This window comes from Calidris pugnax, unplaced genomic scaffold (assembly GCF_001431845.1).
Source record: "Calidris pugnax isolate Ruff unplaced genomic scaffold, ASM143184v1 scaffold44, whole genome shotgun sequence".
Classification (NCBI taxonomy): Eukaryota; Metazoa; Chordata; class Aves; order Charadriiformes; family Scolopacidae; genus Calidris; species Calidris pugnax.
Genome location: NW_015094506.1, coordinates 22,132,955 through 22,149,675, shown reverse-complemented (window position 1 = coordinate 22,149,675; position 16,721 = coordinate 22,132,955). Strand labels below are relative to the sequence as shown.

At 39.9% G+C, this 16,721-nt stretch overlaps 2 protein-coding genes across 4 annotated transcripts in view; one reads left to right on the top strand and one right to left on the bottom strand.

The window, feature by feature from the left end:
• Nucleotides 1-9,728, top strand: part of LOC106901224 (DNA helicase B-like) — a 15,713-nt gene extending 5,985 nt beyond the window's left edge. For all 3 annotated transcript variants that reach the window (XM_014963662.1, XM_014963665.1, XM_014963664.1), the window contains exons 4-12: nt 884-1,055; nt 1,851-1,992; nt 2,939-3,069; nt 4,069-4,153; nt 5,822-5,881; nt 6,451-6,652; nt 7,514-7,648; nt 7,904-8,350; nt 8,852-9,728. In XM_014963662.1, the coding sequence (XP_014819148.1) occupies nt 884-1,055; nt 1,851-1,992; nt 2,939-3,069; nt 4,069-4,153; nt 5,822-5,881; nt 6,451-6,652; nt 7,514-7,648; nt 7,904-8,350; nt 8,852-8,941 (1,464 nt within the window). In that variant the 3' untranslated portion in view covers nt 8,942-9,728. The remainder of the gene's footprint in view (nt 1-883; nt 1,056-1,850; nt 1,993-2,938; nt 3,070-4,068; nt 4,154-5,821; nt 5,882-6,450; nt 6,653-7,513; nt 7,649-7,903; nt 8,351-8,851) is intronic.
• Nucleotides 9,729-9,779: 51 nt separating this feature from the next.
• LOC106901225 (glutamate receptor-interacting protein 1-like) overlaps nt 9,780-16,721 on the bottom strand; it is a 30,962-nt gene continuing 24,020 nt past the window's right edge. The window contains exons 3-4 of the mRNA XM_014963666.1: nt 13,181-13,327; nt 9,780-11,589 (exon numbers count right to left, since the gene is read on the bottom strand). Coding sequence (XP_014819152.1) covers nt 11,353-11,589; nt 13,181-13,327 — 384 coding nt within the window. The 3' untranslated portion in view covers nt 9,780-11,352. The remainder of the gene's footprint in view (nt 11,590-13,180; nt 13,328-16,721) is intronic.

Here is a 16,721-nt window from a genome sequence, read left to right as displayed (position 1 = left end):
CCTGTCTGAGTAGACTCTTATGTTTGAGGAGATAGGAATCATTCTCATCCATTATCCCTTTGACTGGATTTCTGTTCATTTCAGAAGCCAATTCAAAATTTCTCTCCCGGTTCAAAACAATGAATTTACTACACCTCCCTCAGTTTTTTTTTTTTTTTTTGTTTCTTTTTTTTTTTTTTTTATTGAAGAGTGGAAATACTTTCTAGATGGCCAAGCGATTTTCTAATGTCCTGTTGCCTAGCAGTTATACTGACACCTGCATAGATAGAAAAAGATCAGTGGCCTGGGGTTGAACAATGAGATAAATTTCATTCACAGTATTTTCTTAATTGCTGTTAAATATGGTGCAATTTTTTTCTAGAAAAAAGTGGAAAACAAATTCTTTGTTAAGAAACTTAGATCAGGTCTCTGTCCTAGGTAGCGGAAGGTGCCAAGATAATGTTGTAGTTGTGGAATAACCTGTTTAAATCAAAATAACATAAAAAGTTCTGTGGGCTTATTTTATTTGTGGGGAGTGGGTAGTTGCCTGTTCCCCTTCCCCATGCAATGTTGGGGATTTATTAATGTCAGCAAGTTGTAGTAGGAGGTGTTCTGGTACTGAGCAACCTGATGGCTGACCTTATATCCTTTAGGGTCCCTGCAGGAAAAAAAAGGATGTATTTCTGTGCTTTTATGTAAGTAAGTGTTGATAATCACAGCTAGAAATGTATTCATGAAGGAGAAAAATAAGACTGAACAGTTGAGTCTTATGAGCCTTTACAGGTCCAAGTTTGGATTTTCAGATAATAGCTCTAAATACAAAATTAGAAGATAATACACTGCAGATACCTTTTTAAGAAAATTGATTAGTGTCAGAGCCTGATTTATTTTGATTTGTTTCTAGATCATCTATAGTTTTAAATCGTGGAGGCAGAGTGAACAAGTGCAGCCGTGGAAGTTTTCTACTGTGACGGTTCTGATTGTGGATGAAGGAAGTTTGGTGTCTGTACACGTTCTTAGTTTAGTTTTAAAAATCATGTGTGAGCACGCTCAGCTTGCCAAACTTATTATTCTAGGTAAGTGGAACAAAAAAAATTAGTATTGTATGATATTTAATAATACACAATATACAGTGTAAGAACTGCCGCTGGTCTCACTGAGTCTCTTAAAAACCCCAGAATGTTACATTGTTCTGTACTTGGTTATTTCTGCTTATTCGTAAGGTTACATGAGGTAGACTGTGCTCTTCAAGAGTTTTCCATCTCAACTGTCAGTATGAAAGTACCAGTATCTCTGTTCACTGTTTAGCAGTGTTTTGTCTGATTCTGAAAGTATGATGACTTCCGTGTAGCAGCTCATTACATCTTGCAACTGGAAAACTTTTCCGATTTCCTTAAAGAAGCTAGAGTTAGCCTATTGATTGATTGTTAGAAGGGAGGTTTCATGTTTTAATGTTTAAGATCATCCTTTCATTCAGGAAGGAAAACAAAGCAGTGTAAAATCAGAATTTTCTGCTTGCTCAGAGGTTTGCTTTCTGGCATGCCATTTATGGCATTCATTTTTAAATGTGTAACTTTCAAAATGCATTTGACTAAGATGTGATCACTGTCAGTGTTTAGCATAGAGTGATTTGTACCTGCTAGTAAAGCATTACCGAGTGAGGGATATGAAAAATTTAAACTGCATTACATTCTGATTCCCCAAAGTTTCTTAGATAATTGACAGTTTCATTTCAGGTGAATTGTATTGAGGAAGCATGTTACTGTGTGGAGGGTTGAGTATTTATTAGTTTCAGTGTTTTTTTCCCAAGACAGTTTTTAACAGATATTCTGTTATTGATTCTCACAGATACTGCTTTGTGTTCTGTTCAGGTGATACTAGGCAGCTACCGAGCATAGAGCCCGGAAACATGTTAGCTGATATCTTTGAGGGTCTGAAATCAAGAGGCTTTTCTGTGGAGCTGCGAACTAATCACAGAGCTGAATCGCAACTAATTGTAGATAATGCATCAAGGTAGGATTCTGTTTTGTATGTCAGAAGCGTTCTGGTAGTAGACCTGGTCCTTTACTGGCAAAACAGTTGTGCTTCCAGATCTGACTCTGTGGTGCTGCTTCTGGTACAGTTTCTTATTCAAAATCAGTAACACTGGTTTTAAAAACCACCCCACCCCCTCAAAAAAACCCACCCCACCCCCAGTTTTTCCTCGGGTGTATATTGGACAAAAAATTGTGTGTGCTGGAATACTCTTGAATCTTAATGGGACATATTTCACTATCAAGTACCCTCTGTTGTTTTCAAATGACTTGCGCATGCACAAATCATTTTATGCCTTGTGGAATGACTTAGAATTCCTTCTCCAAAAAGGAAGTTTTAAAGACCTTGCTGGTAAGTGTGACAGCAGTTAAACCAGGCTGATTTACATTGAGAGTTTAGATGTCAAGGGCTGTTAAATCATAGTTTCTTTATTTTTTTTACTGTATTAATACCTAGAACCTCTAAATGTTTCCAGCATTTTCATTTTGTTTGGTCACTGGCAGCGAATTATTTATTTATTTAAACCTCAGACAACAAAATCTAGGTCTGAGTATCCAAAACCTTTTGATGGTTGGAATTTGATAATATTCTGAGTATTTGCAAGATGTCCAGAACTACAAAGTGTTTTACACTTTCTCATTTTTTGAGGGGGTAACACTTCTTTATTAGTCCAGTCTTCTCCTATGAGAAGAACTCTATGACTAATACTAAGTATCTATGCGGTGCTGAAGGGTTTAGAGAATAAATTACCAGATCTTAAATGTGAAATTAAGTTATGCTCAGAAGAAAGAGTTTTTGGTGTATGTAGTGTAGATTACCAAAGATTTATATATGGTGAACTTCAAGCTGATACAGACAGTACACTGGAATCCTTTAACTGGAAATAATTTTTCTTTCCTGTTTTCCTTCCACTGCTCTGGTCAAGAATCTCTCACCGGATGCTTCCTGAATTTGATGAGGTGCTGAAAGTTTCTGATTGGAATGAGGAAACGACAATGCCAAGCCCGGAGAAGAAATTCATTCTTATTGCTTTGCCTGCTGGTGGGGGTTGTGACAGTACGTGTGTGATCTTAACTTTCCCTTTGGTAAAGCAGAGACTACTCAGCTGGAACTAAAGTTTGGGGAAGATTTTAGTCTGGTTTTGTTTGTGGTATAAATTTCAATGCTAGATTCATAGTTTACTTTTTGTCTTCTGTAAGTGCATGCCACAAGACCCATCAGTGCAAAGGATATGTTGTAGGGCTCCAGCTCACCACTTAGTTTTTGAAATCGGGACAATACAGCTTCCACCACTGTAATCAAATGTTACTGTCTTTTTATGTTGTAGCAGGAACTATTAAACCTTGAAAGATTAAAATTTCCAGAGGTGAATCAGTTGAGTAAACAGCAACTGTAACAGGATGGTGCGTTGGGGCTGGAATGTGCCCCAAAAACTCTAGAATCAAGTTAGGAAAGTGAAAGCAGAGGGGACACCAGAATTTCTTTCAGAATGTTTTAGGGTCAGGGTTGGGCCATTGTTTCTGATTATTTTTTTTTTCTGACCTTTGTTGGCTATTGCTTTATATGCATCAAAAAGCTTCAAGGGGGATGTGGGGGAAAAAAAATAGTGCTAACGTTATCACCTTGTCTTACTATAGTCACTTACTCAGCAAACGGAACACTAAAAACAGATTTCTTCTGTGAAATCTAAATATATAGGTCTGTGGCTTAAAAATGTTCTCTCCATACCTCTTTAATGTGTTGTATCAAAACCATATTTTGCATGAAATATGCTGTGTGCACAGAAATAAGAATTTGTCTCCTTCCACATTGCTCTTTTTTGTCAGATTTTAACAGTGGGATAACTGCATGATACTTTTTTTGAGGAGTATGTGTTTTTGTGGAGGGGTGGGGGAGAAGTGCATTTTGGTGGTTTTTTTTGTTTTGTTTTGGTGGTTGAAATGTTATTGAAGCAAGAAATGAGCAAAGGCAATTTCATATTGAATTATGTTTTTCTTTCTTAAATAGTTTGTTCTGCATATTTTTATGCCTTACCTTCTATGTCTTCTAAATCAGATTTGCAGACTGCTATAAGGACTTTACTCAAAAGAGGACCAGGACTGCAGGATGCCAAACAGTCGCAGTTCATTGCTTTCCGAAGGTAATGAAGCACGTAGGCAGGCATTGAAAAAATCCTTGCCAGCAGCCACAATCTAAAAATAGCTGAATGTGTTGAGTTGGAGACACTAGTGGCAGTACCGTAAATTACTAGAGAGAGCAAGCCAGGCGTCTTTTCCTCTGCCTTCTCATTGCCTTCAGCCTGTCGCCAGAGTTGCTTCGTTTGTCTGTAAGCTTAATGTTAATTTGCACCGTGATTTCTGCCTTTGTGTTCATGTTCATCTGTACTGTTCATGGTAAAGAAACAAAAGATGGACATAATGGGGGGTAATGGCTTTAAATTGAAAAAGGGGAGATTTAGATTAGATGCTAGAAAGAAATTATTTACTGTGAGGGTGGTGAGACACTGGAACAGGTTGCCCAGAGAAGTTGTGGATGCCCCATCCCTGGAGGTGTTCAAGGCCAGGCTGGATGGGGCTTTGAGCAACCTGGTCCAGGGGGTTGGAACTCCATGATCTTTAATGTCCCTTCCAACCCAAACTGTTCTATGATTCTGTGATAAGTGGCCAGTTTTTGTAGTAGATTCTCTGAGAGCCTGCGCTCTGGTGTTTGCTGACAGTGTAGTGTCCTTCAGAAAGGAAAGTGAGGGCTTGACTGCAAGGGGAACCTGCAAAATACAGAGTAATGTCTCTGTTCCAGCATCGTGGCAGAGGTGAGTTCTAGGGTATGGGATGGAACACCTGACCTACTGTCTCTGCATGCTTCTGTCACAGGTGGACAGGGACCAAATGACAGAAGATACTTGCATTTTGACGCATAATCTGATGTGCATTAGTGCTCCTGCTGGGCAGTGGCAAGGGCCTGCAGTGTGGATACTTGGAAGCACAATACATTTAGGAAGGGGTGGGATGTAGGGCTCTAACATGCATTCAAGGAAGATCATGAAGCTTAGTAATCACTGATAATGTGAACTGTCACAGGGGTGTAAGTAGTGTGGATGGCCTCACAGAAACAGTGAAGGGATAAATGTAAGGTCCACTAGGACCAATAGTTCATAAACTTGCACTTCTGCTCAAAAGGATACTTAAGGAAAACCTCTTCTACTTTTATTTGTGAAGAACCTTTTCTCAGCAATTAAAGAACATTCACTGTTTAGAGGTTACTAGTATGCAAATAGCATTTATAAATTTTAGCTAGTGCACCTGTTTGTTGTGGCTGCTGAGTAACTCTGAAATAAATTTTTTTTCTTCAGTCTGCATTCAGGTACAATACAGTTATTAATGATTTCCATATAAGATTCTTCTAGGATATATTTATAGGTACTTAATCTGCATTTAAAAGTTAAATTCCAGGTCTTCAGGAAGTAAATAAATCTTCTATTTTTAATATATCCACAGACAGGAAATAATATATCCAGGATTTAGTTTTTCTTTAGTTCTGTTCTTAAAATCAAATCCAGATATGCATCGCAACCATCCTTGCCTCACTTGCTATGTTATTTGGACAAAACTGTTCCTTTAATGCTGTATCCTCTAAACTCAGCATCAGCGATTGCTTTTAATTGCTGGTGGAAGGTCATCATAGCTAAGATAGGCTTTTTCCATTGCTTTTTTAATTAAATGTTAACGTGACATAGCATGTCATTGATGTATCCTTCGTATTCATTAAGCACATCAGGATTTTGTTCATGTTCTTGTTTTGTATGTTTTAGGCAAGATTGTGATCTAATAAATGAGCTTTGTTGCCAACACTATTCAAATCACGTAACCAGGTAAGCCTGTCTTTTGCAGTTTTTCCTGCAAACAATCTCACTTGGCTTTTGAAAATGTTACAGCCAGGCCAACAACCTAAAATAAAAATTTTAAAGCTTAGTATTTCATCTAGATCTGATTATTTAGGTCAGAAGTAATTTATACAATAATCTTTCTTTGATGGGTTCTTTAATCTCATCCTGGATTGTGAACAGAGATAATATAAAATAAGTGTTTGCCTTTCATTTAAATTGTCATGTGAATTCCAAGGTTTTGAGTTACTGCTGAAGATACAAAATTAACATAAAAGCAGCTTGGAAAAAAACTCAAGGTTAATTTTTTTTGCCACTGTATGATTTCCAAATAGATTCTGAAATGTTTTTGGAAGCAGGATTTTGGTGCTACTCCATATTACTGTTTTTTATCAAAATGTTTTACAAAAGTTCCAGAAATACCTTTGAAATGTGAGTGTTCTTAACTGGTTTGAATATTATTAAGGCTTTTAATCTGGAAAAAGAGAAGAAATACTGAGAGATGGTGAATGTGGACTTTGTAAATACATTTCTCCCTTTTTTTTTCTTTGACCTAGAGACCACAAAAACCGTCTTTTATTCCAAATTGACGACAAGATCTCCTGCACGCGGAACACGTATCTGAAGGATCTCTTGCCAGACCGTGGTTTGGGAGAGGGTCTGAACTCCCACCAATGCAGAAGTGGACAAACCTCCCTCACCACCGAGACCGCTGAGGACAAACGACTGTGCAACGGAGATATATTTTTCATAACAGATGTAAGTTCTTGCTGCAGAAACTTGCCCAGACACACAGTGGTAACTGATTTCAGTCCTTGTTGAATCCCCAGAACAAAACAACGCACACTTTTAAAATTTTAGTCCAAAATACATATTTGGTTCTTCTGCTGCACCATCACGTGAAAAGCAAGAAAGATGCAGACTCACAATAGAGAATTAAAAAAAAAGAATCTCTTGGTATTTTTATAAAATGTGTTTCAGTTGCTCCTGTCCAGTGTAAATACATTCTGTAAATACTCACATGTATTGTAATTGAAATGCATAATGGTTTAGTTAGAGGTAGAAACAGTTTTAAGTAGAGAGCAAAGCTGATGTTACAGCTGGAGTTCTCCCTTGCAGAAAACTAAGCTGAACAAAAAATACAGCAACAAACCCCCTGTATTTTTCTGCTGGATTCAGTGCGTTGAGGTCACTCAGTGGGGGGTCCAGTGGAAGTGTCAGTATTTGTGCTTGGGAAAGGGGGATGGTGAGGGTTGGTGGCAGAGCGTAGGCTCTTCTCCTTGTGTGGCAACAAATTGTTAAAGGGCCTCACTGGTACATTTCACTCTACCTTATGATAATTGAAGTTTTCTGGGAGTTATAACTGCCTCCCTCAGCATTTTTCTTAGGGAACAGAAGGAGTTGGGGTAGCCCTGTACACTGAAACTAGTTTCCTTGAAGGTGGTCAGTGAAAGATGATAACCTTCTTGTGGACTTAGTGTCTTCTGAAACCATTTCACTGGGTTGACACTGCAGCTGTTGTAACTGCAGGGAATGCTGGAATATGGGCACACATACAGATGTATAGACCTTGATCAAAGTGCTGATACGAGCTTATGGCTGAGTGTTCTCTTTCTGTAGGATGTGGAAATTGATAAACGGCGCTTATTGACCATCAGCGGCACAGACGGCTCCACTTTCACTGTGAGGTACAGGGCACTGAAGAAGCTGTGTCAGATAAAGCACGCGTGGGCCAGAACTATCCACACGTTTCAGGTACAAAAACCACCACCAACAGAAGGAGCTCTGAGCTGATAAAACTCTCCTGGCTTTATCTTGCTCATGCACTGTATTTTCACGTGAAAGAGTCAGAAGCTCTCTTGGAACTAAAATTCCTTGAATGCAGGATAGAAGCTCCTGCAGACTTGAGAGTGTCCCTGGTTGTCTCCTTGTTCTTATAAGCTGTCTTTTTTTTCAAAAACTACTTACTGGAGATCTTAGTTTAACAAGGTGTTCTTAAACCTGTTCCAGGGGTCTGAGGAAAAAACTGTTGTCTACGTGGTTGGCAACCCCGGCCGTCAGCACTGGCAGCACGTGTACACAGCCGTGACCAGGGGACGCTGCCGTGTCTATGTCGTAGCCGAAGAGGTGCACCTCAGGAGAGCAGTCACCAACAAGAAGGTGCCCAGAAAAACCCGCTTACAGAGATTTTTGAGAGAGGCCATCGCAGAAACGAGCAACTGTCCCACACAGGCTTCCCCTCCCCCGACGAAGAGCTGGCAAAGACAAGAGGCTGAGACTCCCTCCGTTTCCGTAACTCAAGGTGCTCCTGACCTGCCTCAGCCTCTCACTGGCGTCTTTAAACAGGAGAGCTCAGCAGCTCCCAGTAAAGGGCAGACAGGCCATTTTCAGCAAAGTCCATCTAAAAGACAACAGAGTCCTGCAGAGAATTCCGAAGATCCTCTGAAAGTACCCCCCGTAAGTATCTCCTTACTGAGAAAATACAACACAATCTTCCTGCACCCTCTTTCACCACCACAAGTGGCCTGGATAGTTAGGATTGTTTTATTATTACTTATTTAATAATTTTCAAGATGACCAGTACTTGGTGAAGCAGTCAAGCTGTTTTGCCAGAGTAAGGTATGACTAGTAGGGAAAAGTAAGTTATAATGTCAGTAGTAGTAAATGTAACCATCTTGTTACATGTGGCAGTGGGCTGTTGGCTAATTTCGCCTATATTAACTTATGCTTTGTGCACAGAACACAAATTTTAGGAGCTGGAACTGCTGTGAACACTTACATTTAATTTTATCATCAAAGTAGTTACATTTTTATATAGTCAAAGATGCTTAACAGATGATTTTTTCATTATATCTAATTTCTGAGCTCCTATCATAGGGCAAAAGCTTTTATTGATGCAGTTACTGTATTTTTGTTCTGGTTTAACCTCTGGTAATGTTTTCCATTTCATTTTGACAGACAACAGTAGAAGATTCCCCGCTTGGGTCTTCTAGACTTAAGAGTCTAACTTTGGGACAACCAACTCCTAGGAAGCTTTTCAAAAGCTAACAAACAATCAACTCTCCCTTGAACCTGTTTCATTCAAGATTTTTGGATGGGAGAAGCTGGCTACGCAGCTGATATTCAAAGGTATTCCTGCATTTGCATCTTCTATGAAGAACAGCTTGTTTTAAAGGGAGCCTTCTATATTTTCAGGGATCTGGTTTTAGTGGGAGATTTCTTGGTGTGTTGGTCATCAAAAATTACATTGTTCTTTTGTTTTGGTGAAGAATGAACTTACAGGTCTTAAAAGATCCAGATGTTCCCTTAAACCTATACATGGGCTTTCTTGATGTAAAGGTTCTAGCTATCCATACTGAGAGGTACCCATCTCCTAATGCTACAGCATCGATGAGAAGCTGTTACTGATGTGCCAAAATTGCAGTTTCCTCGAGTCACAAAACAGCTTACAAAGGGGGCTTCGGATTTTTCCACTGGGTCAGAGTTACAGGCGTGAAGCTTTGATGGATTATGGATTTTAATCTTGTTATAAATAGAACAAGAAAGTTGCAATCAGAGCTGTAGGAAATTTCTCCTACTTTGTACCTGGAAGGGATGTAAGGCCTTCCCGTTGCTGCTCTGCATCATGGTAAGAAAAGCAAAATTCAAATAACATTCCACTTCCTACCTTTGTGTACTGTGGGATTTGCCGCATTCTAATTTTTGAGATTAAGAAGATGAATGTATATTCAAACTTCAGACAAATTGTACTACAATTTGGGCAGCTTCTTTGCTTTCAACTTTGTTTTTCCTGTCATATGTGTGAAAAAAACCAAAAGTACCACGGATCCACAAATCAAAACATTGTAGTTTTTTGCTAAGACTGTGGAAGAAATGTGCTACCTCATTTTAATGTCTTTAAATCACTGTTTATTTCAATTTATACAGTTTTCCATACAAATATTTGCAACAGTTTGAATTTCAAAAAACATAACATAGACGATAAATATCATGCTATTAAAGTATTAAATTTGTACAAAAATACTTTACAGTTTAATACTTATTTGTTACAAATAAAAATACATATTTAAGTGACTCATGAACATTTTCTTTTTTTTTTTTTTATACATGATTCAGCATTTGAATGTCATTCTGACCTTTTCTGGCAGTGCTGAAATAGAAATCAGAGCTACTCATGTGTGGGGGGCAAGGTGAGCTTGTTCATGTATCAGAAATAGCAAGAGGGATACAGTGAAACAGTTTCAATTGACCAGAAACAACTCTGTTAAGGTGATTTGCTTAGATATGGAGACTCTACAAATGTACAAATCCAGTATCTTTATATTCACCAATAACAATAATTACCAATAACAACTTGAATACCGGAATAAACCAAAGCAGCTGCTGGTGAGCGTATAAAGCAACTGGCAGTATTTTATTGCTTGAGGGGAGAGGAGAGAATTTGTGATGTGTTCGTAAAATATATTTACAGTTTTAAATTCTAAAAATCTGTTGCAGGGGGTAATGTTGTTTTTGTAATGTTTTATTGTAAAGAAGGCTGAAAACAAAGTATATTAAATAGGACTTCTGTCCCTTCAAGAAATTGTTTAACTTAAAAAGCTCATGTGTGACAGTACAGGTTTATGGATCATTGAAGAGCTTTTGTATCAATCTTCTACTGACATAGTTTATAAAAAGCCATTTTCTTTTAAAATGTTTCTAATTTGTCTGCAGTCATTTCAGTTTTACTCTTGTCAGTAATCCTCCTTCAGAGGTTTTTATCCCATTCAAAAAGTCTCTGCTTAAAAATCCCCACAGGATGCAAGAGAGAGGGGCAGATATTTCGTTGCATAGGGAGTAACAGATGTTCTAACAAAACTTACCAAAGAGGGGGAGTGATGTTCACCGCCTGCTGCAGCTTCCAACGACCATTTGGTTAAACCATCCTTTGTCTGAAGAGCCCACCCTTCTTGCCAGCAGAACAAAGGTCCCCAAAATCACAGATCTAGCCATTTCACAAGAAAACCCGGTGCAACGTTCCACTCGTCCATCAGACAACACCTTTTGGATAAAATGTTTTTAAAAGTGTGTAACCATGTAACCTGGACACCACTGTTAGCAGAGGTTAATTCCATGCTTTTCCCTCAAATAGCAGCTGCTGAGGAAAAGAGAGGAACATTTAAATCATATTTAAAACATCTCCCCAGTTTCTTTTTTTCTGGGGGAAAAAAGGCCCTTAGGATTTTTTTCTACCGTTGCTAATGCTAGATTGTTTAGAATGGAACAACTTGACTTAATGAAGAATTAAAGTTTTTCCAAAGTAACCATGAATTACTATAAGCCTTGAGACAGAAAGACTGACCTCCTGTGCTTTTTAGTGCTATAATAGTGTCTGAGCCTCAATCTCAGAGAAATCTTAAAGGGGTTTAGCACCATAATTGTCTTTTCGTTACCGAATGTCCCACTGGAAGGATGTTCTGCTATAAGGTGTTGGTGGGATCCCGTGTCTCCACGCTAACGTTGGCGTGTCCGCTCTGCTGCAGGAAGGCGTGACTCGGGTCGCTCCACTCCCCGCTCCCTGAGCTCTGCTGCTCTGAGCTTCCCTTCTGAGACGCCAGCGGGTTCCTGCTGATCACCAGCTCCAGCTTATTGCCAGACTCCGCAATGAGGGGCACAACCAGGCAGCAGTCAAAGTCTCTGGTGCGAACGTGGTTTACCTGAACAATTGGAAGATAGAGTTTTGTTACCATTTTAGGAAAAAAGAATCATAGAATCATAGAACTGTCTAGGTTGGGAGGGACCTTTAAGATCATCTAGTCCAACCATCAACCTAAACTGATGAAAACCATCACTAAACCATGGCACTAAGCACTACATCAACCCATCTTTTGAACACCTCCAGGGATGGTACCTCAACCACTTCCCTGGGCAGCCCATTCCAATGTTCAATAACCCTTTCCGTGTAAAAATTTTCCCGAATATCCAATCTGAACCTCCCCTGGTACAACTTGAGGCCATTTCCTCTTGTCCTATCTCCTGTGACTTGGGAGATGAGACCGACCCCCACCTCTCTACACCCCCCCTTCAGGTAGTTATAGAGCGTGATAAGGTCCCCCCTCAGCCTCCTCCAGACTGAACACCCCCAGCTCCCTCAGCCTCTCCTCATAAGACTTACTCTCCAGACCCCTCACCAGCTTCATTGCCCTTCTCTGGACCCGCTCCAGCACCTCAATGTCTTTTTGTGGTAAGGGGCCCAAAACTGGACCCAGCACTCAAGGTGGGGCCTCACCAGCGCCCAGTACAGCATGAGATCACAAGAGAAACAGATTAATCCTTAAGGCTATGGAACCTGATTTAGATATTCCAGGTGGAGAATCACCCAATACAAGACTGTCCAACCGTGGTGTCTGGTCTGCAGACACCAGTAACTTTTCTACTCAGCCTTTAACAGAGCGGAGCGGAAGCATCGTATTTACACTAGTGATAGCTGTTGGCAGCTGTCACAATGCCTACTCCAGAAGTGACATTTAAGAGCACATCGTTATTCTGTCTTTCATGGTGTTCATTAATTTAAATGCAATAGATCGCATCTAAAATGTCAGTTCAGGTCTTCTCTGGTTTTTATTAATATCTGAAGTATGTTACTAGGCTGGTTGACTAAATATGAGTTTTTCCATCATGCTCCAAGTTGGCACTGTGGTGCTCAGTGGGAATCACATTATTCCAACTGTGCCAATCAACAACGCGGATTGAGCACAGAAACAATACTCAAGTCTGTATCAAGAACAGCAAAAATTACAAATCTCTCGGGAAACGCCTCAGCACATTCCAGCTTTCCAGTGAGCACTTGTAGTGTCTCCTTTGGAGTTCTGAAATATCTAACATTCTGAAATAATCCGTTTCTTTAAATACGATTTTACAGAAAAATCCAGCCTTAGTGCCACTGTGTAAAAAGCCCAAGTCACCTTGAAGCGCTGCCTTTTCTTACTGAGGGGTCTCAGTGTCTTACACGGCCTGTGGCACAGAGCAATGACCCTCATTTGTCCTTCTTCCCCTCCCCCTGCACACATCCTTTCCCAGCAGAAACAGAACAGTACTGCTCATCATTTAAAATATAATAAGCCATGTAGATAATAACTTGTTCCAAATAAGTGATGTAAACACTTTACACAGTTCTACCATCAGGCCTGTGTACACAGCTGCAGTGTCATCACAACACCCTGCAGCGTCATCACAAACCTTTTTACAAAGTGAAATGAAGTATGTCACAGCCCTTCACGCTAAACCTGCACGGGGCCACAAACCTACCTGTAAAAGCCTGTCGTAGGGTTTTAACCCTCCCAGATCGCCAGGGCCAGCTGGGCGAATGTTTTTAACATAGACGCCTTTCTCCAGTAAACCATCCGAGACACTGAACCCAAAGTCTTCTCCATCAGAGTCCTTGTACAAAGTTACCTGTGGAGGTGACGTGACATGATGAGGAGGAGAAAAAAAGTAAAAGTTTGTTCACATTTCTACAAGCACTGGCAGGCTTTCTTCCTAGCGTGGTTTGGTTTGTTTTTTCCCCTTTAGCAAGCTCACTTACCTACTATTTGGTACTTACAGTATTACGTGAGAGTTGTCTCCATTTTGATATTCTAGTAATATTCTCAGAAGCTGCCTTATTCTTCTGTAATAAGCAGCCCTTTTCACTTCTGCTTGCCAGCTGGGAAATTGGGGGTTTCATCCCACCTTTTGTGGTGTCATTATTTTTTTGGAGTCTTAGTTGTTTTTTTTTTTTTCTACCCTGTTCTCTAGTTGCCAGCATCTGAGTACAAGCAGCCAGCTGGTCATCTGGTTAAGTTTAGGTTTGCTTCAGGGATGACGACCTGGCCTTAACCACTGAGTATCGTGTCTTCCAAAACTTCCCTAGGGCATAAATGCCACCAGCATCATACACCCTCACCCGGTTTTGGCCAGGCAATGGTCCACCGTGGAAAAGGCCTAATCTCACAAGTGCTCAGTATGAGAGTTACAATGCAATCTTTTAAGAGAGTATGAATGAAGGCTCCTTCAGCAAGAGCTTGCAGGCAGCGTTCTTACAGTCACATAGCCAAGAGACAGTCACAGAGTCATAGGGGTCTCATAGACAGGCATTCAAAAGCAGGACACAGGAGTTAATAAAACTGTTAGCAGAAGGTTTTTCAGGTGTTCAGAGAACAAGTCCTCGCAGATAGTTTTGTGAATTCAGTTATTTGAGGGAAAAGGATTCAGCCTGCGTTGTAGGTATGTGGTATGCCTACGTCAACAAAGAGCACAGATAGTTGGCTGTGGGTTTTTCCCCCCTGCTCTCTGCAGTTTTCTTGAATCTACTTGGCTTTAACTAGAATGAAACCAGACTCGCTGCTCAGTTTGGTAGCTCTCCTGGGCCACAGCTGAGGTAAGTGAGATGTCACACTTCCTCCACCTCACATGAATTTTAGGAGTCAATGGGCATTTCAGCTACTGAAAAACCTATTTGCAAATTCAAAATAATTCATCATAGATTGATTTTAATTTGTATCAACAGCTGCTGTACCAGCAGGACTTCGGGAAACTTGTAATAATTTGTTATCAACAGAGGCTTTTGTTTGTGATATCATAGCATGTCTAACATGGCTTTGATCTGAAGTATGTTTGAAGCTGCTATGAAAGTGCCACAATTCTACAAGACTGAAACAATAAATAAAGGAGGGAGATCAATTTTATTCACAGATTTTTCTACCTTTCCTGACAAGAATGAAAAATAATTAGCACTGGCCCAAGACACAAATTCTCCTCAAATGAGATCGTAACTTTTTTTCCACACTGTCACAAAGGATAGGAGAGCATCATGTTAACTGCTTCTTAATGAAGCCTTGAAAAGTAAATGTAAAAATGTGATATGGTGCCTAAGAGAAGACTTACTTAAAATACTATGTGCTATTCCAGCATAGATGGCACAATTTTTAAAGGGAACTCCCCCTTTCCACTTAAGCTTTTTCTTTTCCCCTTCCTCTTCCTTCAGGCACTGGACTTAAGTGGAACTGGATCCAACCTCAGATGAACTACAAAACCATATGAAACGGGGCTCTCTGAAGTCACCTAGACTGTATTCTTGCCCCGAGGCAGGATCAACTGCATCTAACCCATTTCTGAGAGACATTTATCTGTCCTGCTTTTTAAAATTTCCAGTGATGGAGACTCCACAGTCTATTAAAGCAATCCCTTCCAGTGCTTCAGATGTTTTCTGCATGTCTAAACTAAATCGCCCTGGTGGAGAGTTAACCCTGCTGCCATCCACAGCGAACAGATCGCTTCATCCTCCCCTTCTCTGCAGCCATGTCACACAAGGATTGCTTTTCTCTGGGCTCTCCTCGGGAGGTTAACATCCTTCTTTAATTTTCAGACCCCAAACTGGACACTCTATTACAGTCTAGATCTTATCCAAGCCACACTAGAGTGGAGGATAGTTCTGCCTGTACTACAGATGGTGGTCCCACTGGACACTGGTCTAGGACAGTGTTGCTTTTTTCCTATTTTTAGCGAGTGACCTATTAGCAAACAAAATACATACAAATTCTGTTCTACAGACCTAAGGAAGTGCCGTTCCACATCAGCTCACCTTATCTTTTGTCTTGTCTATAATCACGCCCAGGGAATCCACACGCTACTTCATGCCCAGCTTGTGAGTCAAAAAAATGGAGCATTGCAAATGGTAAGGGACATGAAAGAGGAGTTTTGCCGTGGAAGTGAGAGCCTGTGTTCACAGGACAGTGGGCAGTACTGCAACAGTGGGGCACGGGGGGAAGCAGAACTTAAGAATAATCATCTAATGTCTTTTATTGCCCCTCCCCCCACCCTGTTGCTCGGGTTGGACTTCCCTGATTTACACGGACTGAGCACTCCAGAAGGGAATTACTCACTACCCTGCAATCAGAACTTTTGAAGTATAAAAATATTTTCTCATTTCTCTGGTTTTTCAGATCTGCAGATCATAAAAGATTTAAAAAAACTGTTTTCTTTATGGCTGTTTTCTCTTGACTTTTGGTTTATTTAACAGGAGCTTGGAAATTAAAGAAACTCATTCTTTTAAGAGATGAGGTTGTGATTTAACTTTGTTGCATATTTGACAGATGTCCCATTTTTTAGGTGCAAGTCATCTGCACAGAACTTTCTTCTGTATTTGTACAATTATAGGTTGGAATTTTGGGGTTACTTCTTTTTCAGGCAGCATATATTCTTAAAAGGAAATCGCAGAAGTAAACCCCCTGCTATCTGAAGTACTCAGATTTTTATTTAATTTATATTTAAATTATTTTTATTTAAATTTATATTTAAGAATGGGTATGGGCAAAGCACACAGGTTTCGCATCTCCACTTGCCAGTAAGGCAGCCCTGTCTGAGGGGTCCCAGACTGCAGGCCATTCCTGCAACACCTATATCATGCTGTTTTATCTGTACTTCTGATCACAACACTTTGGCAGGTTTGATCTCAATAGCAAAACCTCCATTATGGGCAATTTGTTAGACTTTTAAATTTACAGCAGGAGCCTAAGGGAAAAAGAAAGCTGAACTGGAAATTTAATTCATATTTCATAAGCAATTAAATAGTTACAAATTTTAAACAGAGGCTCACAAGTTTTGAGTCTGTTTCTATGCCTCTCCTCCCTCTCAAATCTATGGGAAAATGCTTAATTTAAATTCATACATCTTGCACAGATCAGCTATTGAGGTATTTTAACCAACTGTAATTTTAGGTTAATGACTACTTGCGATAATAATATTGAAAAATTATCTGATGTCTAGTGCATATTTTTGCTCTCAGAGGAATGTGTGCTCTATGAAACTT